The sequence below is a fragment of the Falco peregrinus genome, chromosome 2, assembly GCF_023634155.1.
Source record: "Falco peregrinus isolate bFalPer1 chromosome 2, bFalPer1.pri, whole genome shotgun sequence".
Taxonomy (NCBI): Eukaryota; Metazoa; Chordata; class Aves; order Falconiformes; family Falconidae; genus Falco; species Falco peregrinus.
Genome location: NC_073722.1, coordinates 49,715,332 through 49,742,972, shown reverse-complemented (window position 1 = coordinate 49,742,972; position 27,641 = coordinate 49,715,332). Strand labels below are relative to the sequence as shown.

Genomic DNA, 27,641 nt, shown 5'->3' with positions numbered 1-27,641 from the left:
GCAGGGGCCCAAGCTCATTACCCTTTGGTAGCAGTGGTGACGGAAGCTCTTACTAACGCTGACAGCATTCAAGAGAAGCATGATAGCGATAAAACGGCTGCTGGCTTTCTGCCCCCCGCACTCGCAGAGGTCGCAACCTCCCCCTTCACCTATGTTCTCTTACATGCATATATCGGCATTTTTTTAGCCCACGTCGCGCACCCACTGCTGCTGGCGTCGGGTGGCTCGCCACAGCCGGGCTCAGCCCGGGCCCTGCCGCCTTGGGGGCGGTGAGCCACCGGCAGACGGGCGGCATCCCCCGCGCAGCGCCCGGGCTGCGGGGAGCCCGCCCAGCCCGTCCCCTGAGCCAGGCCCTCCCCGGCCCGGCGGCCCGCCCGCGGGGAGCCCGCCCTCCCCGGTCGGGGTGGGGCCTGGCCGTCGCTGCGGAGCTCCCGCGGCTGCTGCCAGAGGCGGCGGCGGCGGCCCCGGGCGCGTCCCGCATATAACCGTGCCGCTGCGCTCGGTGCCGGCCTCACTGCTTCCCGCGGCCGCCTGGGGACGGCGCTCACCTTGCGCGGCACCTTGGCCATGGCTCGGCGCCTCAGCCCTGCGAGCTAGTCCCGCGGAGCCCCTGAGCTGCCGCGCCTCGGACGGACTAAACGGGCCTTGACGCCGCGGCTTTATACTCCAGCCTCCTTCCTTCCATCTGCTGCTCTTTCCCGCCCCGCCTGCAGAAGCTCTGCTCGGGGCAGAAGACACTTTCCCGTCCGTGTGTGCATAAAGCCCGACTTCCCTTCCCTTCCCTCGCTGCACCGCGATTGCACCTTCCCCGCCTCCTCCCCTCGGGCCGGGCGGGCTCGCACCCCTTCTCCGCCGCTCTCCCCGCCAGCAGCCCGCCGAGGATGCGGGTGTCGCTGCTGAGCCCGTTGCTCCTGCTGTCGCTCAGCTGCAGCCCAGGCGCTGCGGAGCTCTCGGCTGCCCGAGCCAAGTGCCCGAGCCGCTGCGATGTCTCCAAGTGCCCCAGCCCCAGCTGCCCCAGCGGCTACGTCCCCGACCGCTGCAACTGCTGCCTCATCTGCGCCGCGGGCGAGGGGGACTCCTGCGGCCGCAAAGAGGACCCGCCCTGCGGGGACAGCCTCGACTGCCGCTACCCCATGGGCAAGCGCTTCGCCAAGGGGGTCTGCCAGTGCAAGCTCAGCGCCCAGGTGTGCGGCAGCGACGGCCGGACCTACGACAACATCTGCCAGCTGAAGGCGGTGAGCCGCAAGGCGCTGCAGCACGGCCTGCCCGCCGTCGCCCAGGTCCAGAAGGGAGCCTGTGAATCGGGTAGGAGCATGGTGGGGCCTGCCCGTGGGGCAGAGGGCGGCGGGTGGGCGCTGCAGGGGCGTGCCAGCTTCCAGGCTAAGAAAAAAACCATGATTTCCAGTCACCTGGGGAGACTGGGTGGCTCCAGGGACTGTAGGAGGCTACAAGGTCAAGGCACGTCGCCTGGCTGCCAGCAGTCACTGCGGTGTGGGGAGGGGGCGTCCAGGTCCTTTCTGAATGGCAAAAATCCTCTTCCTCAGTCTTTGGTGCAGGCTGGGGGCCGTGGGCAGAGGTTTGGGAAGATCTCCCCTCGGCAGCACGGCCGTGGGCACCTGGGTGCTGTGCAGGTGGCTGCTGCGGTGCCCCGGTGGGCAGGATGGGCGGCATGGCCACCAGCTTGGTGGATGGAGGGCGTTGGGCTGGTGGGGCAGGGCCGCCGTGGCGTCCTCAGCCTTTGCCCCTGCTCAGGGCAGGGCAGCGGTGTGCGCTCGCTGTTGTCCTGCCAGCGCCACGTTACTGTCGTCGGCACTTGCTGCTGAGGCGTTTCAGTGGTGTGGCCCATGCAGGTTGCGCTGCAGATCCATTGCACCATGGCCTGCACAGGCAGAGCGAGGAGCTGGGAATGCTTGGCCTTGGGGGCTTCCCTGGTGTCGTATAGGAGGCATCACCTGGAGGCATCACCTACAGGCATCTGTAGAAAGAATAATGCCTCTTAAAGCCAAGCAGGGCAGAAGAAGCACCAAGTATTATATAAAACCACCCTAAACCATGGTCTTTTTTCCTGGTTTTTGGTGGTGTTTTGTGGGGTTTTTTTTTGCTTTTCACAAGAGGTTTTGTAGCCTACTTCTAGAGTCTAAAGTGGGGGAAAAAAGCCTGCAGAATTTTACAGTTTAAAATATTGACACTCAGGATACCAAATAGTCTTCTGTTTGCAGTAACATACTAAGGCCATTGCCTCGGATATTGTGATGTGCTATGGCAACTTCAGGCTCAATGGTTTAACTTCAGAAAGTTTAGTAATCACTTATGTTAGTAGTAATTTATTTTTTTTTTAAGCGCTAAAATGGGTTACTTTTATGGAAGTGTTAGTGCTGCCTAGTATTTTACCACATACTGCTATGTTATTTTAAGTGTTTGCTTCTGGTACCTTTCTCGCAGTGTTCCTGGAAAGAAAAGTCATATGCACAGTGGAGTTTTAAGTCATGCATTAGTGTTTCCATTATGTCGGGTGAACCACTAACCGTCCTGTTTATTCACAGATAGCAGACTTGCCAAAATTATTGGGAGGGGTCAGAGGGAAAAGGGCTACTGTTGTAGCCTTTCTGTGAATAGTGGACCTTTCAAATATCCCGCTCTTGAGAGAAGGTAAACTCTGGTTCAGAGAGGGAGGAGGTCAAATGCTATTCCTGGAGTTCCTTTAGGTGTGTCTTGTCAGAGTCAAGAATTGCTCCAGGTGCCAGCCTGGGGCTGCACTGATCAGTCTCTCCAGTATTTTGTAGTTGTAAATTGCCCTTTGCCTGTTCCTTTTCACATCAGCATCCGTTAGCTTTAGTACTGCTAATACTAGGCTGGAACTGATCCATGTGAAATAATCAGAATGTTTATCCAAAATGAGTGAGCTAGCCTGTGTCTAAGGGCTTACTGAGTGCATGGGGTTTGGTATATATGACATTTTCTTTAAGGAATCCTCCTGACTCTACTGTTAATAGGCTTAGGAATTTGGAGCTGTGAAGTAGAAGTAACTTTTTTTTTTTTTTTTCAAGCAACTATTTAAGGGTTTGCTTTATTTTGGCTTTATTTTTTGTCCCAGAAAACCTCGGCTTAGATGAAGCATCTGGTTCTCTGTTAAGTTTTATTTTTGTTTTATTCAATTCTACAGCTGCACAAACTGAAGCTCAAAGAAACCAAGTGTCTTGCCCAAGGTCAGACTGAGTTGGCGGTTGAGCCAGGAATAGAACTCAATTATGGTATTTTTTTTAAAACAGTAACATGCAATGGATGTAATGAGAGGTTTAGAAGAAAGTCGACAGTTTAAAATTATTGTTGAGTTTCTCTCTTTTTCCCTGTTCTTGAAAGAAATCTGGCCTCAGATGACTCAATTTGAAGGGCTAAGCTAGTTATGAAGTAAATCCAGTTTTACTTAACCATACATATATTAAAACAATCTCAGGTAAAGCCTTATGTAGTGTGGCTTAGGTCATTTTCAGAACATGCAATGACCCTGAGGAACAGCTTTTGAAATGTCAACTTCTGTCCATTTCCAGTTGTTCGTGTTGATGCTAAGTTAGATTCTGGCAGTGATAAGCCAAGACAGGCTGAGAAAACTTAGGTGTGGTTTCCTAGTGACAGAAGTCTGGTGAACAAGGATGCATGAAAAAGGAGTAGTAAAGGATCATAAAGGATGCAGGAAGGAAGAGAGGAAATAGATGCCCTGGTTGACTGAGTGGTAATTCCAAAATTGACATAATTTAAAATACTTTTTTCTTGTTGAAGGCCTGGATTAGCTTGAAGAACACCATGTCAAATTGCAAGTTCTAGATACAGTGTACTAAAGGGTGTGTGTATTGCATAGTTCCATACAGGAACTCTATCATTGATGCTCTTCAATATGCCTGTGCCTTGAAAACTATTACTCATACAGTTAGCATTATGCATCTGAGCAGACCCATGGACTTCTCTGCAGAACAACTAGGCAAATTTAAACTGTATGCTACAAATACTTTTTTTTTTTCCCTCTTCAACACTAGATACCTTAATATATGGGAATTTTCTGATACAGCTAGATTTTTCCTGCCTTCTGTTACTGTGAGAAAGACAAGCTATTGCAAGCTATTGTGTAAATAATGGCATAAATGTTTATGGAAGACAACTTCTGTAATCAAAGACCAGTTCTTACAGAGTCCTGTTTCTCACTGTAGCAAATTTAAGTTTTAACAATGTCACATATCAATCTATTAAAATGTCAGACTGCTCACTCAAAGGATTCAGAGTCATTTGCAATCCATGGCCAATTTATGTCAGACTCTTTCTTGCACAAAGGGCTGTTTATAATCTTCAAGCACAGCTTTCTTACTACTGTTAATAATTCCCTGTAATGTTATGTTGCTAACAGCTTCTGTGAAGACAGTTCAGATGTTGAAAGGTTTGTATTTTCTCACCTAGGACGTGGAAGCAAAATGTTACTTATTTTTTTTTTAAGTAAAGGTGCTATTTTGTCAGTGCAACAAGGAAAACTAAAAGATTGGTTAGAAAACCTTTGAGGAAAGAAGTTCCAGAAAACAAGTATGTTGGCTTTGACACTGATCCTTTGCAGGGTTCTTCCTAAGAATGTCTGTCTGCTGCATTGTTTAACTGAAGTCACTCTCAGAAAGTGGTCATGATGTTAAGCCTCACCCATGTCAGTCAAATCTTTGCAAGGTATGAGCCTAAAAGTTCAGTTCCCTGAAAGAAATGTTTGAAATATGGTTAATACATGAGCAGAGTCATTGCACACAGTTCTACGTGGGGTGTTTGGAGAGTACCTGTAAATAAAACCTTGAAGATACAGAGGAACAATTGAGCATATCCTTACTTGCACTTATGAGAAATTGGCCCAGTAAGAGATACTGAAGTCTCCTACAGGTATTATTGTCATCAAAGCTTTACAGCTGCCTCCAGCTGTATTTAGGGAAATTTACTACAAGGTATTGGCTGAAAATGTAAATTCTAGTCATGTTCCTTTATTGATTGTTTTCTTTATGTCTGAGTTTGTTTTGATTTCCTGTAGGTGAGGATTAATATTGTGCAATGTTTGGTATATAGTAAATAAAGAGTATGGCACGTCACTGCTTTGTATAGGATAGCTAACGGGAAAGATGTTCTCGTCATGTCTCCTTATAAGAGCCACTTGGGAAGGAGAAATAACAAGCATCTGAACTCAGTGAGGTGTCTGTGCTGGAAGGCTTGTGCCAGTTTGTCTCCGTCTGGCTGTTGTGATTGCAGCACTGCACAAGAAAGCCACTTTGGTGTTGGTTCACCAAATTGTTTTAATCTGTGCACGGTAGACAATCCATTGGATAAACAAGTCTGAACCATAATGTGGCATTAAACTCACCAAGGCTTTATGGTCAGTGCACAGCTATGCAACTTGATCTTAATGCTGAATTCATCAGAAAAGCTGCCCATGAACCTATGTTTCCAGCAGATGTTTCTGTTTTTTAAGCAGAGACATTATAATCTTTTATTTGTCTTTCATTTCTTTCCATGAAAGCACAGTTGGGACAGTGTTTATCCCTGGTGATCAGATCTACCAGGTTGCAGTCCTCCCTTAGACATAATAATTTTGCTGAACACAGAGATATTTTCTGAAGCTGGTTTTTAAAAGGGGGATGGGGGAACAGCCTTAAAAGAATGAGTTTCCCAGGCTCACAAATTCTTAATGAATATAAAATCGTGGATTTTAATACAATGTATTGTCTTTAAGAAAGCATTGAATGTGATTTGATTTAATTCTACAGGGAGTAAGTTGGCAGATACTTAGAAACTTTCAGTCTTTTGCAAATGTAAATTGGTCTAGCTTTATTGTTTTCAGTGGGATTATGACCATTTATTTCTGCTGAAGTTTTTTTCCAGTTCTCTTCCTACTATGTTAACTCTACAAATTTGTTGGAGTTGTTCCTGATTTACCTCAGTGTTAAAGAGATTGGAGTGGGTCTATTGTCTCTGCAAGAAAGTAAATAAAACACCATTAAAAGTGCCTATAGCCTGTAGAAAATGCTACTATCCAGGAAAAGCTTTAAACTGGTAATAAGGATACTCCCACCTGACAGGCGTTAGCTTTAGCCATGTAAATCCAATGTAGCTGGAGCCCATCGAACTGGAAACATAAGATCACCTCTTAGGAAATACGCTGAACATCTTTAACTCCAGTTAAACACTTACATCCAAATCTGGATTTTGAGTGTTTTGTGAGAGAAGCTAGAGAGCTTCTGAAGATCTAATTATTTAATTGAAATGATAGGATGGGAGTTCAGATCTGCTGAGAATACGGTGGATTTGTGGCTATGGAACAGATTGGGAATATCTAGCTCTTTTGATTATGAAATATGTAGACAGCTAAAGACTCACACAGTATAAATGTGTTTTTACTTGCAAGTACAACCTGGTTGCAGTACCTTTGATATTTTGGTTATACAACAGATACTGGGTTAAATGATGGCTTTTTGCCAAGATAAATTAGCTTTGGTTAGTTTGAGATGATTTTGAGCTTGTAGTAATAACATGGAAAATAATGCATGTTATTGAGAGACCTTTGGAGAAATATGTGACAAATCTTAGTAGGTCTGTTGGTCAAAATACACAAAGCTGCTGGAAACTCGAGCTTTTACATTCAGTCCAGCAGAGGTCTGAGAGTGGTGTGGAACTGCAAGACAGCAAGGTGCAGGGTGTGTGTGTGGGGGTGTGTGAGAAAGACATTTAATTTTTATGTTTCGGTAAGAACAGTAGCAGCAGCTAGTGTCTAGTAACTAATGCAAATTGAAGGTCTGACAGAAAGCCCTGGTTCTACTAGTACAGTTAAAACACTTTTCTTTGGGGTGACCTTAGACAATTTTGTTGCTTCCTTCTTCCTTTCCTCAGGCTGCAATTCCTCCCTTTTAAAGTATATTGAGAACTTCTGATGAAAACCAGCAGTGTAATATTTATGCAATAAAATTTAATTGATAATAAGTAACACTTCAGTTCCCTTAAATAGGGCTGTATGTGTGAGAGTAAATGCTAGTTTGCAGTTACATCTTCCAAGTCTGCAGTTTGAGTTCCTGGCATGTCATACAATGTGTTTAAAGGTTCTCATCACTCCCATCTTGCAGAAGATGATTCAAGAGAGATCAGTTTCTATGAAGGCATTTCAACTTTGTAAGTCGATTTTCACCAGCATTTAGTCCCCATGAGACAATAGTAAGAAGAGCTCATCTCTAATCAGGCCAGTAGATCTTCAACTATACCTTTCTTACAACGTTTGCACATCTGTTATTCTTGATCCTCCTTTGTTTCAGATTTCCCTTTAATGTACAGTGCAGATTTGGATTCATCTTCAGGTATGAGTATTCTTGTCTTCTGACCCCAGCAGAGAGTTTCTGAACTTCTGCTCAGACTGAGAAATGCTTTCCCTATGATATGGGAAGAAGACAAGTTTTGCTTCTGTTTTATAGTCTCCTCTCTGTAATGCTGCATTTTATTTTCTTCAGCTATTTCCATGTTTACATTCATCAGCTGCCTCTTTCAGACTTTTTCTCTCTGCCTACCCTAAATCTTACCAGAAAAGCCACTGCTACCCATGATGTTTCCCTGGTGGCTAGTCAGGAGTGGTGCAAAACTGAGTTCTTTGACAGGTGTCCGCCTCTGCTTTTGGCCGTGTGCAGTGCTGCGACTATTTGGCATGGGCACAACAGTTCAGCACTCAGCAGATGCAAAGGCATTTAGTTGCCCTGAGTCACATAGAGCTATGCTGATTTACACCAACTGAAAGCCTGCATTCACCATACTTTTTTCCCCCTAATTCTATGATAGCTTGTCAGCTGAGGGTCTGGCCAACTGACTGTCATAGATGCATAGTAATTTCTATTAAAATAAACGTGATGATAATGTTACATCCTGTCAGTGAACGATGCTGTGTATGCAAGCATTCAAAGTCATGTTAGTAGACTTCAAAAGATACACTGCATAATCAGGCAAGCTGGTTGTGAACTGAAGGTAAGATATATCTTCAGTGACCCAGTAAACAAAATAATAGTATTATATTGTGCTTACATATGACTGTCCTCTCTGATTCCTGTTTGCAGTGTCTCTTTTAAACTAAGTACTAAAACAAGCGTATTCAATTGGTTAGAGGGATTTTTCAGTGTGTGAGAATGTGCATAAAAATAATAGATCAAGTCTAGTCCTGCCAATTTGTTCCTTCTGTTTATAACATATTGTATAAATTTAGCTTGCTAAATGTAAGCATGGTTTCTTTCTCCTCAGAAGCAAATCCCATGTCCAGTAACAGGAAAAAGAACTCACTGATTTCTATGGAGAAATGCCTAAATTGTCTTTATCTGTTTTCTTCAGTATTTTCTTCCTTGGTACCAGTATCCATTCTGTAAGTTCCTGTCTTTGCTTCAGGTCTTTTGGATTCTGTGGTAATTTAAAGCCTCTCACTTTCTGACTTTTTAGGTCCTCTAACACTTTATTGTGAAAGCTTTCTGAGAGACTATAGGAACTATAGCAACTAGTTCGCTGTCACCCACTCACTATCTTATGAATTCATTCAAAGAATAGGACAGATCAGTGAGACATCTTTTCTGTAAATAGGTTAGACTCCTTTGTGCTGTAATCTTTGTAAAGTAATTTACAAGTTACAAGGTTTAATGGTCAGTAAAACATCTGTAGATAAGGATTGGTGAAAATGATCTTTGAACTAGGAACTACATAGGATACCAAAATGCATGAGAACTCTCTTGGACTTCTCTCTTCTTTCTTTTCTGTTTCTTTCCTTTTTTGTGTGATGCTTCCTACCTCCTTTCCTTTTAAAGATTTGGTTAAAGGGAAGCTGATGGAAAAAAAGTATATGCTTTCAAAAGACATGCTCTGTATTTGAATTCATTGCTATGTTATGTGATCTATAAATAGGCAAACCTAGAACCCTTAAGCCCAGGTGTTGTCTTGGTATGCAGGAACTACTGTGGAGAAAGTTCATCCTTCAGCATGAGCTGAACTCAGAGCAAATCATGATTGTGCAAAGCATCACTTTCTGAAGAGCTGATATTGTTTAGAAATTAGAGCTTCTCCCTCCTGACTAAATGGCAGAAAAAGAATTATATCTCTGGGGATAAACAGTGTGCTGTTGCACCAGATTTGAAAAAAGCCAAAAATGTTATTGCTGTATCTGATTACAACTTGTTTAGTCCCTTCCCTAGATCCCCTAGTTAATTTTGAAGCATCAGGCTGTACACGAGAGATTGCTGTTTGAGTGTGGTGATATGTCCCCTAGCATATGTTTAACATATGTGTTGATATGTCCCCATGTATTAGGGACAGCAGAAAGTATGACATGCTAGCACAAGCAATATTACAACTTTGTGATGTTTTGATGTTAGAATCCAGGATGTTGTGACAGTAGAAACCAAGATGCTGATGCTGTGGTTTTTTCCCTCTCCAAGATCTTAATTCCACAGAATTATATTCAGTATTCATAAATGCTGTGTATAGTGCTGTGTAATGTAGTACTATGCTGGCTTCTATCAGAACACTTAGTATTTAGTAAACTGTTGCTATGCCCAGCTGCTTGTGACAGCTAAAATGTGAATTTGCAAAACTTCTTAGGTGCTAAGGTTATCATTTACAGCAGGTTTCTAATGTGTCTACTTCAGAAAAATCCTAACTTGGGTTCTAAATGCCGTTCCCAAATGCTGTGGCTATATTACTTAGCACTTGTTAGACCACGTCTAGAGTGCTGCATCCGGTTTTAGACCCCTCAGTACGAGAATGGTGTTGACAAACTGGAGCGAGTTCAGGAGATCATGGGGTTTGGGGTGGGGTGTGGGCTGGACATATCTCCTGCGAGAAGAAGCTGAGGGAACTGGGCTTGTTCAGCCTGGGGAACAGAAAGCTTCAGGAGGACATAACAGCAGCCGCCTTGTGCTCATGAGGAAATTCCCAGGAAGATGGAGCCAGGCTTTTCACAGTGGTGCTTAGTAGGAGGATGAGAGACAACGGGTATGACTTGAAATGGATGTCAACAAGAGAGGTCCAGACTAGATACACAAAAAAACTTTTACCTCATGGAGGACAGTGAAGCAGTGGGACAAGCTGTCCAGAGAGTTTCTGGAGTCTCCATCGTTGGAGTTTTGCAAGTTCCAGCTGGACAGAACCTTTGAGCAACCTGGTATGCCTTTGTAGCCGACCCAGCTTTGAGCAGGAGGTTGAACTAGAGATCTCCTGAGTCCTTTCTGGCCTGACATCCTACTGCCCTATGTGTTTTGGGTAATAGTAGCTGTCCTGAGAAAAATACTCCAGACAAGCCTCGTAGACTTCCAAGAAAGCCAATTATAGCCAAGTAATGCTGATATTTAATTTTCTCAGAATCTGCCAAAATGCTGGATAAGTTTCGAACCATCTTAGTGATTTTGATTCCTTTTCCAATACCTGTTTGGAAACTATCCCAGTAGGAGAAACAGACCAATTCAAAGCATTTTTATCTCACTTACTTGGCAAAAAAGGGTATTGTCTTATTAACATATCCAATTCTTTCTGCTAGTATAGGTCACCTACAGTCCAGCAGCCCAAGATACAAATTCAACTTCATAGCAGATGTGGTGGAAAAGATTGCACCTGCAGTTGTGCACATAGAACTTTTTCTCAGGTAACGCTTTGAATTCTTTGTATTTTAATTGCATTATTTAACAACTGCCTACAAAGGTTTTCCAGTGTAGTAACCTTCATTTTGAGTTCTTGAAGTTCACAGAATACTCTGAAACATTACAGCAGACTCGTTCCAGAGAACCACCCATTTGTGTGTTTTGTTCCTGTTTAGTAGATTTATTTTATTTGGCTACAGTCTACAGTACTTTACAATATATATTGTCTGCCATAAAATGTCTCATCTTTGGACATCTCTTCAGCCTTCACTAAAATGAGTTGCTTGTTGGATTACGTTTATTATCTGAGTTTAAAAAAAACTAGTCCAGAAGGTAAGCTGGAAAAACATTGCTCCTTGTTGCTTATTCTACTTTCAACGAGAGGTGATTTTTATTTTGGTAGGGAGAACATTAAGAGGTAGCATGTTGACCAGATGTAACCTATCTAAACACAAAAACTATTTCTGATAGGAAAAAAATATACTAAATTTGCTGACCAAAACATACCATTATTCAGTGTACTGAAGCTGGAGCTAAGGTGGCAAGTTTAACACTGAGTGCTCAAAAGAACCTGAGAGACAGGTTTAACATCAAGTGTTCAAACCAGCCTGCTGTCAGAACAAATTACTGCAAATATTATAGGTACTCTATTAACTGAATACCTTGCTGCTCGGCGTGCTCTATTTTTGCATATACTTGAGAATTTTTATAGGGTTTTTTAATATCCAAAATTGAGATAATCAGTATTTTTGAGACATAGCTTTATGCACACGGTGATTGGTCTTTCGAGAGTGTTACAGCTGAAGATGTTTAAGATCTGCGTATATATAGTTAAGATTTTTCTTTCCCTGCAAGTAAATGTTTTTCCAGCAGCCTGCTGGGCACTAATTGTGATACTGCCTTCTGCCTGGGATTGGCTCCAATTCTTTATTGCTGAATAGCCCAGAACTTTCAAACAATTTCCTAATAAGGACCACATCTTGGAAGAAAGAAGAATTTGTGGACCTTTTCTCATCTTCTGCCCAGGCACTTTCTGTTCCCCTAACAAATCTAAGGTTGTTACAGCAGTTGTTGATGGAGACAAGTCATAATACTTTAAACAGTTTATAAAGTCTTTTAACTGTCTATATTGCAGCAAATCTTGTTTCCCTCCAAGTTTTACCCATTGCTAGTGTTTTTCATTTCTTTTCTTTCACGTTTTCTCAGTCCTTTCAGTTTCCAGACATGATTTTTCCTGCCAGTCTACACTTGGGTTTCATGATTCCCTGAGGTGTCACCTCTTCCATTGTTCCTCTGTCCAGCTGCAAATGTTCCTCCTTCTTCCCTTTTTCTCTTTAGAGGACCAGTCCATTTGTCTGCCCTACTATTTCCTGTTGTTGTTTTATTCCCGTATGGAAGTAGCAACTGGTGGGATCAGATGGGCTCCTCCTCCTTCCCTTTTTGTCACCTAGCCTCTCCTGCAAGGAAGCCTATAAAGATAGAACTGGAAATCAAAGGAAAAGGGCCCTGCGGGTTGTCTGAAAACCTCAGTTCCTGTCTCCCTGAATGACTAAAAGAGATCATAATTTTCAGCAAAGGATCCTTTCTTTGTCAATTATTTTAAATTTAATTTTTGTAAGGGTTGTAACTTTGGTCATCAAATGCTTTGTTGTTTCTCAAGGTGAAAGGTGGTAAATGATTCCTAATGTAATTGTCTCTTAGGTTATGCTTCCCTTTTGAGTTATAATTACTTACATTTTGTACAGGCACCCTCTCTTTGGTCGAAATGTCCCGCTTTCCAGTGGATCTGGGTTTATTATGTCTGATTCTGGTTTAATCGTGACCAATGCCCACGTGGTGTCAAGCACCAATGCTGTATCAGGCAGACAACAATTGAAAGTGCAGCTACAGAATGGAGACACCTATGAAGCAACCATCAAAGACATTGACAAGAAATCTGACATTGCAACAATAAAGATTCACCCTAAGGTGAGTGGCATAAACAGGTGAGTGAATTACTTTGGGAACCCTATTTCAGTTTCATTTAGAGTGACTGGATGAAATATGTGTTTAGGGATTCCTTGGGCGTATATTTGGGGGAAAGCAATGTACTGAAATTTTGGCCTGGAAATTTTTCCTCTTAGAATTAAATTATCTTCTGTGCTAGGAACTGCTAAAAAACAACAACAAAAAAAAATGCAGCTCAGTTAATGTATGGCCAGATTCTGCTATCTTTACCTGAAGACCCTGGCTATTTTGGCTAATCCTGCTAGCTTCGTTCCAGTACATGGACGGCAAGGTGGTACATAGTGTAGGGAGAATGGCAGTCTGGTGAACAGTTAGTTTGTGTGCTGTTTGTAGGAGGAGGGAACAATCTGCTGAAAAACAGGGAAGTCTGTGTCAGAATCTTGCTGGCTTTTTTTTTTTTTTTCTGGATGAAACTGCAAGGTACAAAAACTAACACTTTGTTTCTGGGGACAGTTTAAAGCAGTAATGTGCTGCAGTATACTAATTTTACCTGATGTAAGTTTTGGGTAAACGATAGTGAGTGGCTCTTTCATTAATGTAGTGGAAAGTGTGTGTTCCTAACTTTTTGCTAGTTTTTGATCTTTCCAGTCAGGTTATTTTCAGGTATAATCTAATGTTTGCCTCTTTCTTTCTGTGTTTATTTAAGAAAAAACTACCAGTATTGTTACTGGGACACTCTGCTGATCTGAGGCCAGGAGAATTTGTGGTGGCAATTGGAAGTCCATTTGCCTTACAGAACACCGTGACAACAGGTATTGTTAGCACTGCTCAGCGAGATGGCAAAGAACTTGGCCTGCGGGACTCTGATATGGATTATGTTCAGACAGATGCTATTATCAATGTAAGTACTAGGTATGCGAGGAGCTGAGTTTTGCAGTCCTGGGACCTTGAAATCCCCACCTATTCAGCAGGGAAGTGTGTGCTTGTAAAGATGAATCCACTAAAATAAAAGCTTTGTTTAATATCAGGAATAGTCTGCTCTTATAAAAGCTATACAGTGTCTGTAAGTTGTATTCAGGCTTTAGTGTTGTGAAAGGTATAATAAATAAAACTACCCTCCTTGAGGTTGTCTGTGGAGGTGTTACATATGACAGACCCTCTCATTCAGTAGTTTGTGCAGTAACACGTGATTGTACAGACCAGCAGTAAATCTGCACATTTCTCTTTCTGCTTTTTCAGCTGACCTGGCCAAGCAAGCTGTAGAATAGGGCCAAAGTTTCATTCATCTCCATGCATTAGAACCAGATGGAGTAGTCAAGTTGATAGTGTCTGCTTAAATTTAACGACAGGACACCCAGCTAAGAACTTGAGGGGGCCGGTTTTTTTGTTGTTCTTGTTTTCCCTTTGCGTATCACATACTCCAAGTAAAAATCTAGACGTAAAATATCTAAAATTTGAGATAGTTTGGAGTTAAGTGTCCCAGCACTGCATGTTCTATAGAAATACACGAAAATAATGTCCCTTTAGAGCAGCTTGGAGGGATCCAAAGAGCTTAAATAAAGTCCTTGTGTGCGTATATAACTTGTGCAGATTCTAAAACAAGTGTTGCTTGCATATCTGAGGTAGAAAATGTCCTGAAATTTTATGGCATAAATCTGTTATACATTGAAAGGGATATATTTTCAGGATTTATTTGCTGAACCTCAAAGTCAAATTTGACATAACAAGTCATAAGTCTTAGCTTTTTACACAGGCAAAGCGCTTCAGAAATGTTTATCGTCACAGACTTGTTGAGAGAAACTGTATGGGAAGAAAGAGGGTAATTACTTTTCATGCTAGGTATTACATGGAAGTGAGCTTTTTCAAAAAGCTTCTATATGAATCAGGAGCTGGACCTCTTAAGACATTTAATTGGAATTACTCAGTCGTGTAAGGAGAATAGGAGAACTTATGCAAAATGTGTTACTTGGGAGTGCACACTGAATTGGTGGCAGAGACAGAATTAGAACATGGGATTCTTGACTTCACGCCTATACACATTCCTCAAGATCACACTGCTTCCTTGTGTATACACTAGACATTCAGTGTCCTCAGAAGCTAATGATCAAGTTTAGACAAGGATAGCAGAGTGTATCAGATAATGCTAGACCAAATGGAATAGTGATAGCAGAGGAGGTAAGGAAAATGACAATATATTTATATGCTTTGCCATCTGAGACCACAGAATATGAAGATAGTCCCTGGCATAGGGATGCCTTGTGCTTAGCTGATATACTAGTTTTCTCCTGAGAATGGGAGGAGTTTGAGAGCTGCTCTGTTCAGAGCATTCCTGTGGCTCAGCCAAGACTTTCCTGCAGGAATGTGCATGCAGCTGCCTTCTGAGAAATGCTGGGAGAGCAGGAACATGGGGCAGGAGAAAACAAGGCCGTACGTTCCTTAATGGAGCTATGCTACATGTGCTGTAGTTCTTTCATTATCGTGTTCTTCAAGCAGAAGACAAGCGAATGAAAGATGATATGCTGAGGAAGCCTGAAAAATCATTACCTTGGTTCCTTTGTGTCAGACATAAAAATCAAGTGTGTAGCCTGTGATTGCTGATACGATGTAAGAAACTGATCTCTGTTTAAACACAAACTTCAAAGCTGTTTTAAAAACTTTAAAGTCTCTTTTATTCTTCTGAGACTGTATAAAGTTTTCCCAGTGCTATCTAAGTATAAACAGTTCATATGGCTCGTGTTGCTATCATGCATCACTTAGCTTTTGTTTCTTTTGAGTAGTAAGTTGCTGCTCTTGGCTGTGCGGTAGACCTACTTGAAAACTCTGGCCTCACTCGGAAACAAACATGTTGGGCCAACATGAAGATGGACCAGACTTCTCCAGCTCTCATTTCCTGTAGTACTGTTGGATGTTTCCTTTGACGGTCATTAGGTATTAGGCAATTTCAGGCTTCTCAGAGCTGCTTATATACGCCCTCTCTACAGACAGTCTGTGGTTACTAAATCAATCCTTATGTAGTACCTACCTCACAGCAATATGCTGTGATTAAATATGTAAAGCACTGTGTTCTCTGGTAAAGAGAGATTGACAGTGGTACAAACCAAAGTGATGAATAAAACTACTAAAGAACGGTATGTGCACCTCACTGAAATATAGCTTTAAATAGCAGTTAATTATTTCAAAACTTAGTTCTGAAAATCTTTAGAAGAATAAAAATACTAATTTTAACTATTTAATTATTCTTCTTAAACTTAGGATCTAACTATTTGGAGTGGTAAATTGCCACTCCTAACTTAAGGCCTGTTTCTGGAAAAAAAATACCTTTACCACAAGAACTGTGAACGAGTAGGGTAGGACCTACCTGTAATCAGTGATCAATATTGCGTCTTTCAATGCTGCCTAAGAAATGACCTGCTCTCTTTCATTTACTTACAAACAAAATACTGTTTGAAACGAAAATTGCATTTCCTACCGTGAAGCACCAATTTATTGTTCCCTTATGTCATTTTTACAGTACGGCAACTCTGGAGGACCTCTAGTTAATCTGGTAAGTCCATGTGACCTGGCTTTTGTTTTGTTTCAAGAGCTATTTTGAAATTAGTGGAAGAATATTTTTTTGGAATGATTCATAGGTCATACCAGCTTACAGTCATTCAAGCTAATGATAGGCAGATACCCTGAAGCTAACACAAACTCTGCAAATTAGGTCTCAGTTCATACACCATGGAAAAACATTTTATTATAAAGCAGAGGAAATTTTACACAGCAGTGAGGAAAATGGGATCTGGAAGGAGCAGTTAGGCTCATTCACGCTATGAAACCTGGGATGCACGGCAAAGATGAGACCTGATTAATCCGCACAACTGATTTTAAAATAGATTGCTTAAAGCCAGCAGTGATTTTGGAGGTTGGTGAATTGTGGCCGTAGTGGTAGTAGTGACTCCACTGCCCACTCAGCAGAGTGAATCTCTTTCCGAGTGGTGGGATGGACCTTGGATGAACAAACTGTACTGTAATCTCTCTGGCCATCACAGTTAAATGCAAAAAGGATTGTGAATCAGAGCCCAGATCCTCCCTTACAAGTAATGTTTATTTCTTGAGTGATTACAACACTCTAAACAACAGCTTTTAACATGAAATGCTAAGCAATGAGCTGAACCCTGGCACTTAAGAGCAAATTAATTGGGTGCTGTCTCTCAACAGGATGGTGAAGTTATTGGGATTAACACCTTGAAGGTCACAGCTGGAATTTCTTTTGCTATTCCTTCAGACCGTATCACTCAGTTTCTCACAGAGTCACATGACAAACAAAGTAAAGGTAAGATTGCAAGAAACAGTGACATCTTTGAGTTACTATCCTGATCTGTCATTGAAGTGCCAAAAGACATGGGTTGTCTTTGCAGGTCAGTGAATTGTGGCTGTAGTGGTAGTAGTGACTCCACTACCTGTTACTGAAAGGAGCAGCATTTTTTTACAGTATAAAACACTATAGACTTGGAAATAGAAAACAGCTTCAGTGAAGCAGGAGAGACATTGTGTTACTCAAACACCCAAAGAGTAGACAGTATCTGTATAAATCTGGGGAAAACAGCCTCTGAGAACAGTGAGGACACAGCCTCAAATGATCTTAAGAACAAATGGTGACTTGGTCAAGGAGTCTTATCCTCACATATTGTCCAAACAAAAAGGAGATTGAAATGTATTGTGGAGAATAAGGTCAAAACTTTTTAAAACACTTGTCCATAGATGGAGTATAGTGTGTGCACTATCAATGGATGATCTTTATTTTGCTATGGTCATCTATGTCAGTGCTATACAATTGGATATTGTGCTAGATTCTCAGACCCCCGTGGAGATAGAGCTGTGTTCTAATTCCTGAAAAAATACAAAGGCAAGCAGGGGGAGAGGCTGAAAAAAAGAAGAGCCTCTGCACCAAAGAGCATATAAATCTGAATATACCAGCAACTGACAGTTGCAGTACTCTGGACTTTTTTTGATGTGCCTGCCTCATATATGTCACACTGTATTAGGTGTCATTCTACATGCTGCACAGCCAAAGCTGATCTAGTAATGTTTCATCCAAGCCAAACCTTCCTTTCTCTTTTGCTTGCCAATTTATCTGTCTACACCCTACTCATCTTTTATCATGACTGTTGGCTGCTGCTTCTCTTGAATCTTCTTGATATTAATCTTGTCTTCTCCTGAGTTCATCCTAATTGCTGATGCCAGGGTTATTCCTCTACACTGTTGTGCTCAGTGTTCTCTCAGATACTGTTATTTCAGAAACTTCCCTTAGTCAGAGGTCTTAAAGTTATGCATCTGCTTGTGTATTTGAGACCATCGCAATTCTGATGGGTCCCCTCATCTGTGTGTTTTGCCGACTTCCCCAAATCAGATTGTTTTCACTTGTTGATTTGGGGGAGGGGAGTCGGTGAAGGAAGTTGTTAATTATGTGCTGAAAAGTACATTTCAAACTAGCTGAAATAGTTTTGTTTCAGCCAACAAGTCAAAAGAACTATTTATTCACCCAGGTTACTAACTGTTTGTTGGCTTCTGAGAGACGCAGGTCTGTATCATTAGTGATGTTCCCCTTCAGAACCAAACTGCTCATCTCAAAACAGGGAGGAGCGATGGCTTGCTCTGCTGGCATGGCTCTAGGGGCAGGAATGCAAGGCTTGTGCAGAAAGCCCACCATCTGCCAGTGAGTTCCTGGAAACTAGGGCTGGAAAGTCAGTGAAGGCTAGAGATGTTGCCACTGAAATCAGCCACCTTGCTCCTTCAGGCACCTTTGCCTCCAGAGAATGATGAATCCACTGAGCCCAGATAGAGGGCCTAGAGATAACTTTGCCTGTGGAACCCTAAGAGAAAACATGGTGAAATTTAATCTTGAGATTGGAACATACTGATTTTTTTTTTTTATCATTTGCATTATCCCCTAATCAAAGGAGAAGGATTCACACTCGCTCATAGCATTAGTGTGACCATTAGTGCTTGGTATAACCCTGGGTACAGGCAGTTTTTATTTTTTTAATTTTTTTTTCTTTGCTTGTCTGAAGTACCTTTTGTACTTTTGCTGCAGGCAGAAGCACAGTCATTTAGAGCCCTTGATGCATAGAGAAGGAGAATTTCTAGGAGATATTTTCACCATATTTGAGACATAGAATTTTCATGTTTGTTGTATAGGCGTTATTTCTTGATATAGGGAATTTATGTAAGCAGAATTTTTGGGCTGTTTTTATCATGTTTTCTTTTGCTCCAATTAAGTTTCAGAAGTTTCAGTGGAATCCACCCTTATGGTACAGTTAAATCATAGAAATAAGTTTAAGGGTATTAACATTTTGCTTTAACTAACATATTTCCTGAAGATGATAAAACTCCCTTAGGAAACTGATTTTCGCAGATTTACTCTGGCGTGTAAGAGACATTAAACAATATTTTGAGTAAGCTTGAACTTAGTCTTTAAATCTGAGTTGATCAGATAACTACCAGTTTTATATAGAAGGCATATATTTTTGAAGTCACATCCATTGCATATAACTGCAAATATATAATCTACTGATGTACAGGAGTGGAGAAGGGGAGGAAAAAGGAGAGGACGGTATCTGAATGCAGTGACTGCAATGATTATGATTATCGAAGCATTCTATATTACCTAATGCATGGGTAATACATGATAATAGCTAATAGATAATTCTTGACCAACGATTTACCACATTCTGCATAGAGATATTTATCTTTTGAATCATCTGAAAGTCTTTACTGATTTCAGATTTATCAGTAATAGTGTTAACCTCCTTTTATAGTTAGGAATTACTAAACTGGTGCATGAAGTTAAGTGTCTCCATCTAATCTCAGTTTTTAACCATCTGTGTGTTCTGTCTTTACCTCCAGAAGTCATAGATATATTTAAGCATTGACTGTTTTGACTGGGTTGTTTTTTGTTGTTGTTGTTTGGTGTTTTGGTTTTGGTTTTTTCTTTTTACTTCAGTGTCTTTTATTAGTATCCTGTAGGAATTTCTCGGTTTCAGTCTTGGCTCTGCCATCTATTTCTAGTTTACACTTGAGAAGGATGGTAAAAGTAGAAAGTGTTCAAACATGGATCCTCTAGAATGGAAGACAGTAAGTTAGCAATTTGACAAAATATTAAAGAGAAAATCCAGCCTAAGAGGTCAGCCTGGGCTCTCATATTATTTTAGCAGAGAAGTGAATAAACCTTGTTTCAGATGGGCAAGGAGAAATAGGGGAGTTCTGCATTGGCCACACCAGTTCATTTATATGAATCTTCTTACGTTCCCAGAACACTTAATTGGTTGTGTTGAAACTATATGCTTACCTGTGTATTTTTATGATTATTAATGATAATTATTACCAATAAACATTAGGGCTGCTTAGGAGGCTTGCTAAGTATAGATTCAGAATACTGATTAAATTCAGCTATGCGTTTATATGTGATGATGCACATTATTTGGCATTATAGATTTGAGCTGTTTTCATGGTTTCTGTTTGGCAATGGAATATTTTCTTAAATACTTTCAGGACTGCTCATGCAATCTGCAAGACCATCTTAAGTGCAAAAGGAGCAAGCAGAGAAGTAGGAATTTAGCCTGCCACTTGAATAAAAAGTGCAGGATTCGTTTCTTCACTCAGAAATCTTGGCAATATCCTGGCCCTACTGAAACCAACTGTAATGGGGATACTCATGTGCCAGAGTTAACTCATGTCCGTAAGAGTCTGAGTACCTGACCCCTTCATTTGGATTTATCAGGGGTTTTTTTGCCACAGTTTATAAGTCATAAACACTTCTACCTTCAGCCTGTGATTATCTCTCTAGTTACCTAGTATCTCTACTGTTATAAGCATCGGTAAAACCAGAAAGGTTTCACACTAAAGCAAATGCTTTCCTTACTGTGGAACAGAAATCTCCATAGTGAGCTGCTTCTAGATACTTGGGGTCAGCTGCTTGTGACTTTGTATTAATGCAAAACAGATTTAAGTTTAAACTAGTAGTTGAAGCTGGTTTGCTTTACTTTGTACCACTGGAATCGGTATTCAGTCTGGCCTGCTGTTTACAAAAATGAAATGAGATTTGAATATCTCTCTGCTGTGCTATGCTCCAGCTTTAAGTGGTTTCCCATTTGTTCAAGCTGATTGTTCCTATGTATTGGCCTTCTTTTGACTGCTGCTGGGACTTCACCCTGGTGACGTGCTTCTCAGATTTACAGCCTCACTTTATTCCAGTTCTCCTAATTATTTTTTCTTCTGCCTCATGGTTGCACAAATTGCCTGAATGACAGGTTTTGAGACTTTCATTCACAGAACAGATGTAATATGACAGTGTTAGTTCAAGGTGCCACACACAGTTCTGCTAATGTGACTTAACCTTCACATCAAAATGCCTATCCTTTGGGGATGGTAAAACAGTGTAATAGCTTGTCTGTGCCTGTCCAGTGTCTGCTGATACTTCCAATAAACTGCACAATTATATTCCCTTTAATCATTGTTGATGAAAGCTTTGGTTCTTGTGCAAGATATTTGACTTAAGTTAAACTGAATGGAATGGACTTCTGCAAAACAAGACAAATATTTTTTATATATGTATATTTTTAACCTGTATTCTGACATCAGAAATGGCTGGAGGATGGGAAGGGGGGTAATCTAGTCTCTGCTGCTAAAATAATGATTAGATCATAGCTATTAGTTTTATTTTATACAGTAGCCTGCTACTGTTACAGTATGAACCACTGTTTGCAGGGTGGCAAACTTATTTTGGAGAGAGGGCTGAAGGCCATTTTGAATTTTAATGCATGAACATGAATGAAATGATACCCCAACCTGCCCAAAGATGATGGTAGAATAAGACTTCTAGTTTTAAAAAAGTCTGTAGTTACCGGATTTATTTGTACCCCCCACCCCCAAACCTCATTTTATCATTAGCCACTGGGGAATTAGTGCCCTTTTTGATCAGCAGCATTTCTGCTTTGGTTTTCTGTTCTTGCCCAATCTCATCCTTGCTGCTTTATTTCTTCCAGATAGGTTTCTCTTGTCCCTTCTTTCATTTTTCTTTCATGGAAACATTCCTAACTCATGCCCCAGAATATGCTTTGTGCTTCTGCATATTTTGCATCACACAGGTGATGACCAGTAGCAAACCGTTTAATGCAAACAGTAAACTGTCACCAGAGAGTCTGTCATCTGTGTTTCATGAAGACAACTTAGGTCATTTAACTGTCCACTTTACAGGGATGGAGAGATTATTTTCAGGTGGAGAATTATCATGTTTGGATATTTTTAAAAAGTGAAAAACTATGTTTATGCCAGGTAGACTAGAGAAGCACTATGAATTGCACTAGGTCATGGCCATGCCCAAAGCTTTTGAGACTTCGGTTTTGAGTAGTTAGACTTCTTCAAGACACTTTTACTGTAGCTGACTTTGATCGCATTAGTTTCACTTTAAAGCAGAAGAGAGCCAGAACAGTTCAGGGAATAACAGGGGTGACAGTTACAGTTGTAAGATTCAGTGTGTAGCAAATCCAATGTTTAGTAGTTTAGTAGCCAACATTTTCACTGACACTAATGAGAATATTGGACATGTATAAGATTCAGGACCAATTCCTTTACTTGGGACTATTTTTCTTGGAAAGAATAAGAGTTAGAGAAGACTGTGTGCATCTCCTTTTCAAACTGTTTCCTCACATGAGAACATGGAGAAGCTCAAAGAAATTGTGAAGTAGTTATGCTGGCACAAGTAAGGGGAAAAGCTGTTTCATACCGGATATAACTAACTACTGAAGCAGTCACTTCAGGAAGTCATCAAACTGCATTTTTTTTTCATAAGACAGCTGTGCAATATCATGATTACTAAAAGCCAACCGCAGAAGTGTGGTGCTGTTTCTAAAGGAGTAAATTTTCACCATTTAAAATTCTACAGTCTTGGCTAATCATAGAATAGTTTGGATTGGAAGGGACTGTTTAAGGTCATCTAGGCCAACTCCCTCTGCAGTGAGCAGGCACATCTTCAGCTAGATCAGGTTGGTCAGAGCCCTGTCCAGTCTGACCTTGAATATTTCCAGGAATGGGGCATCTACCACCGACCTCTCTGGGCAACCTGTTCCAGTGTTTCATCACCCTCATAATAAAAATTTTCTTCCTTATATCTCATCTAAATCTACCTTCTTTGAGTTTAAAACAGTTACCCCTTGTCCTATTGCAGCAGAGCTTGCTAAAAAGTTTGTTCCCATCTTTCTTATAAGCCCCCTCGAAGTATTGAAAGGCTGTAATAAAGTCTCCATGGAGCCTTATCTTCTCCAAGCTGAACAACCACAACTCTCTCAGTGTTTCTTCATAGGAAAAGTGTTCCATCCCTATGATCATTTTTGTGATCACTTTGGCTAAGGTGTATGGGGTTTTTTTACTTTTAATTCTTTGGGGTAGAAATAACAAGCCATTTGCTTTAGAATCAGTGTGTCTTTTGGTTGTCCTTTCCCTGAAAGGTGGAAATTTTAATTTCTTTAAATCCCATTTCTACATTTTGGTGAGAACACCATATGATTGAATTGTCTTGACCAGTTTCAGATGAAATGGTAGTTGGTTAAGAAATTTTCCATTTACTGAAGTCATGTGATTAGTAGATCACAGAATTCTTCCTGAATTTCCTGAAGGAAAACTAGTGGAGTATAAATGAGCTTCTCTCTTACTCTCATTTGCAGGGAGAGGGATTGTCATTGTGTACACCAATGCTAACCAAAATAAAAAATGACCTCAGTGTAGATGTGTATGACTTCTGCTTCGTTTTATCGAAAGCTGATGACTTAAAATACATGTCAATTAAAATGGGATGTTTCAAAGTAGTTACTTCGTCGATGTTTGCCAAAATTTCTTAAATATACTTTGTATTACTTTCAGATGGGAAGAAGCGTTTCATTGGCATCAGAATGCTGACAATAACACCTGCGTAAGTATCTTAGAAAAGTAGTCTGTATGATCGTGCATACACCATGTGATCAATAGTGGTTCAGAACTTCATCATTCAGCTTTCATTACAAATTTCCAGAAAATCCAGAAGTGTGCATTTGCTTCTATGAAATCTGTGAACATTTTAATGATGCTAGTGAAATACATGTTCTGAGGCCTGGAAGATCACTGTCAGTCACTGTCTAAATACTGGTAACGGTGGATGCTCTGTTGATAGCTGAGGGAAATTAGAAAGAGCCTGAACAGAGATTTTGGTTCTTCACGAGGATGTCTGGAGTTAACCTGGGTTTTAGGTGACATCTAAACAAGCTGCTCTTTTCAGGTGACTGAGTGCCAATGGCCGATTAGCTGCCTGAGGGTTTGGTGGTAGTTTTGTCAGTGCCAGTGGAGGCCATATGATGTGAGATTTAGTGCCTAACCATTAACTGGGAAGAAAGTAGTTGCTAAAGTGCAGAAGTAAAGCTTAATGCCTCCATGTTAACAAAGCCAGAATATGGGCACTCTCTTCCAGTTCTTTACTGTCTTTTCTGTCTCATGTTGCTTTGTGTCTCCCCATTATGAGGATATATTCTGGGATAACAAATGAGGAGTCTTATGGTTCTTGTGCAGCAGTAAGCGCACTTCCAGCATGGCAGTAGGCTACAGAATTAAACAAGACAATTTCCAGCTGGGGTTGTAGTAAAGCTATCTTTTATTTATTGAGTTACACTCTTGCAGTCCTCCCCAGAGGGTCAGATCCTCAGCTGGAATGAATCGGTGTAATGGCATTAACATCACTGGGCCACCACTGATGGAGAGAAACTCAGAATGTTTCTCTGCATAATTGTGAAGTAAACGTGCTAAGATTTAACTGCTTTTGTGGCATCTAATGGAGCAGTGTAAGATGTCTCCAGGCCCGTTTCCAGGAAAGGACTACTTCCCCTAGTGTGTTTGCTTTAGTCATTTAATTGTTAGCTTCCTCATTACAAAATCAATGAAGTGAGGCTATGTGCAGCCATTTTGGCTTGCTTTCCATCTGAGGGACCCCAAGTTTTTGTGGCAGACAGCAGAGTAATCCATCATTAGTTTAAAACCATTTCTTTCCAGAAATGGGTTTTAAACCACACTGTACACAGACCTGAAATGATGTCATCCCCTCAGAAACGAGGGTATATTTTTAGAGTCTATTTTGCAGATGATTCCTGTCGTCTTTCTTTAGAAAGGGATGCACAAACAATCCTCAAGAAAATTTGAGGAAGCTGGTTTCCTTGGAAAACTCTCACGGTTCTCATCTATCTGATGACTGAAGTTATCAAAGGCTTTACTGTTCTAGATAAAGACAAACTAAGAATGTCTTGCAAAATAAAAGTATCAAAATAGTTAGCAAACTTCTGCCCCACCACCAGCATTATTTTTTTTGGAGCAGGAATGTTTTTTATCCCTGTACAGCACCTAGGACAGAGTGTGCTACTGTCTCTGTGCTCTTCTACAGTGCCATCTGTGCTACTGCCATAAATAGCAAAAGTCAGGTTCTTGCAGGAGATGTACAAGACCATTAAATACAGTATGCTTTGCACAGTTAAGTAGTTCTAACTCTTAAAAATCTGTATTACTGCTTTTAATCCAATTTCAAATCCCCTGTGTTCTCATCACAAGAACAAGAAGCAAACAGTTAAGTCATTCATTTTTGGTCACAAAAAAATGTGAGAATAAATAAGAATTTTTGAATGCTTCTGCTTTTGTAGTGGAATAAAATGCTGTATAACTTTGTTCTTTTAGCTTGGTGGAAGAACTGAAACACAATAATGCTGATTTTCCTGATGTCAGAAGTGGAATTTATGTACATGAAGTTGTTCCAAACTCACCTTCTCATAGGTATGTAGAGCACGTAATCTTCTTCACCATAAATAAATCTTCAGATAGATACTAGTAGGTAATATTTCTGTTTATATTCAAGTACTTCCTCATACCAACCTTGATTTGTATTTAAACAAAAATTGTACCTTTACGTGTAAAAAAAAAAAAAAAAAAAAAAAAAGAATAGTCAAGATATTTGTGCTAAGAATCTACTCATGTCTAAAGAAGTTAAATATTTCAATAGCAGACTATTTTAAATCATAGAATCATTTAGGTTGGAAAAAATCTTATAAGGCCACCACTAAACTATGTCCCTAAGTGCCACATCTACAATCTACACATCTTTTAAATACCTCCAGGAATGGTGACTCCACCACCTCCCTGGGCAGCCTGTTCCAGTGCTTGACAACCCTTAAGGTGAAGAAAATTTTCCTAATATCTGATCTAAATGTCCCCTGGCATAACTTGAGGCTGTTTCCTGTTGTCCAATCGCTTGTTACTTGGGAGAAGAGACTGACACCCACCTTGCTATAACCTCCTTTCATGATGTTATGAAACATTAACAATGTGCAAATATAAAGAACACCCCAAGTACAATTAATTAAATTTTGGTTTTGAAAGGTATGTTGAATATTAATAAATAGAAACTTGGATTAAATTTGAACAGGAAACAGGATAGCATTTACAGAAGAAATTGTCAGAGCTATTATCTGAGACAGTGCTTTATCTTAGAGGAAGAGACTACAGAACGGTTGGAAAATAAATATTTCTAAAAATGTTTTTTAGGAATTACTAAGATACAAAGGCAATAAAAGCAGCTATCCTGGATTACATCTGAACATCAAGAAAGAAATAATTTACCTGTAGTTCAGTTGGTACGCATTGCTTGTCTTGAAATTTTGAGAGTGGTTTAATTTCCAGTGCTTGAAATGCATACTGGAGAGAGAAAAGCGTGTTCTTGCAAATGGATGGAGTGGAGTGAGTCACTTGTGGCTAACAGGCTTTTCTGTTTCTCCCTTGCTGTAGTTTTGTGGAAGACAAAGCGAAAGCGGGGCTACTTGTTTTTTCTGTTTTAGAAGAAAATCCTCAGTTGATGCGAGCCTGATTTTGCATTTAGCGAGTTAAACCAGTTATTCTCTTTCAGTAGGAAGGGTGGAATTTCACTTCAGTGGAAATTAAAACAAGTTAAAATTTACCACATCAGCCAAAGAGGTGGTGAATAGTCTTTGTACTTTCGCTGCATGTAGAATGCATACTTACTGCCTTTTTCTTCTTGTCTTTGCAGAGGAGGGATCCAAGATGGAGATATTATTGTTAAAGTCAATGGGCGTCCTTTGATGACTTCCAGTGACCTGCAAGAGGCTGTGATGAATGAATCACCTCTACTACTTGAAGTTCGAAGAGGAAATGATGACTTGCTATTTAACATTGAGCCTGAAGTTGTAATGTAAATAGAGTTGAGGAAGCTCTCACCATAATTAAACTCACTTATTCTGGAACACTAGATACCTCCTTTACAGCTACAGTAATTATACTTCCTGTTGACTAATGACAAGGTGGACTAACTTAATTGCCTGAGCCATTTCTGTACATAGTAGCTAGAATGAATTCAACTATGCCATTTATAGAAGATTTAACTTTGAAAGAAATTTAAGAGCTGTGTTCTGGTTTGGGTAGCTGGTAGAAATGGGGTCCAATTCCTGCAGATTCAGTTCTGCATTTTAAAAGACTAAAATACTACTGGAAGTGAGGAAGCATGTTGAAAGGGGAAATTATTCTTAAAACTACAGTCAGGGCTGCAGCAGAACCAAGCTATTGCAATGCACAATTGAGTGATTTTTTTGTATAACTTTTTCAATGTGAACCTAGTATTGGGAAAGCTTGTATTTGTTCTTAGTGCTTCTATGCTACGTGTCAGTGCAGGTAGATTAAATCTGTAATTGTCAAAAGGAACAAAAATGGTATCAGGCTCTAGAGTGTTACACCTAGGTCATGCGATTTTGGAATATAGTAAATGATTCTTATAGAATTAATGCCTTATTATATATGTCAAAACGATGTGCTGAACAAAGTTACGTTTGAGAAAGTGCACAGTTTTTTAAGAATTTGATACAAATCAGGTTTGCATTTTACTGGTAAGCTTTGCTGTAAAATTGTTATACTACTTTTGGCTTGTACTGTGTATGTTTCTACTGTAAGGAGATTAAAGTTTACACAAATAATTTATTGGTG

General features: G+C 40.5%; 1 protein-coding gene across 1 annotated transcript; it reads left to right on the top strand.

Annotated features, from left to right (window-relative positions):
* Window positions 1-403: 403 nt before the first annotated feature.
* HTRA3 (HtrA serine peptidase 3) lies at window positions 404-27,641 on the top strand. Its single transcript, XM_027794816.2, has 9 exons — window positions 404-1,305; window positions 10,564-10,663; window positions 12,404-12,626; window positions 13,312-13,506; window positions 16,117-16,149; window positions 16,806-16,920; window positions 23,505-23,553; window positions 25,332-25,427; window positions 26,695-27,641. Exons 1-9 carry the CDS (start codon window positions 882-884, stop codon window positions 26,858-26,860), a joined length of 1,401 nt encoding a protein of 466 aa, XP_027650617.2. The 5' UTR covers window positions 404-881; the 3' UTR covers window positions 26,861-27,641.

Excerpts from the sequence above, each read along its gene's own strand:
- HTRA3 (XM_027794816.2), top strand. The coding sequence starts at position 882 with ATGCGGGTGTCGCTGCTGAGCCCGTTGCTCCTGCTGTCGCTCAGCTGC. Across the intron at positions 23,554-25,331 it reads ATGCTGACAATAACACCTGC|CTTGGTGGAAGAACTGAAAC; the intron begins GTAAGTATCTTA and ends TTGTTCTTTTAG. Across the intron at positions 25,428-26,694 it reads CCAAACTCACCTTCTCATAG|AGGAGGGATCCAAGATGGAG; the intron begins GTATGTAGAGCA and ends TTGTCTTTGCAG.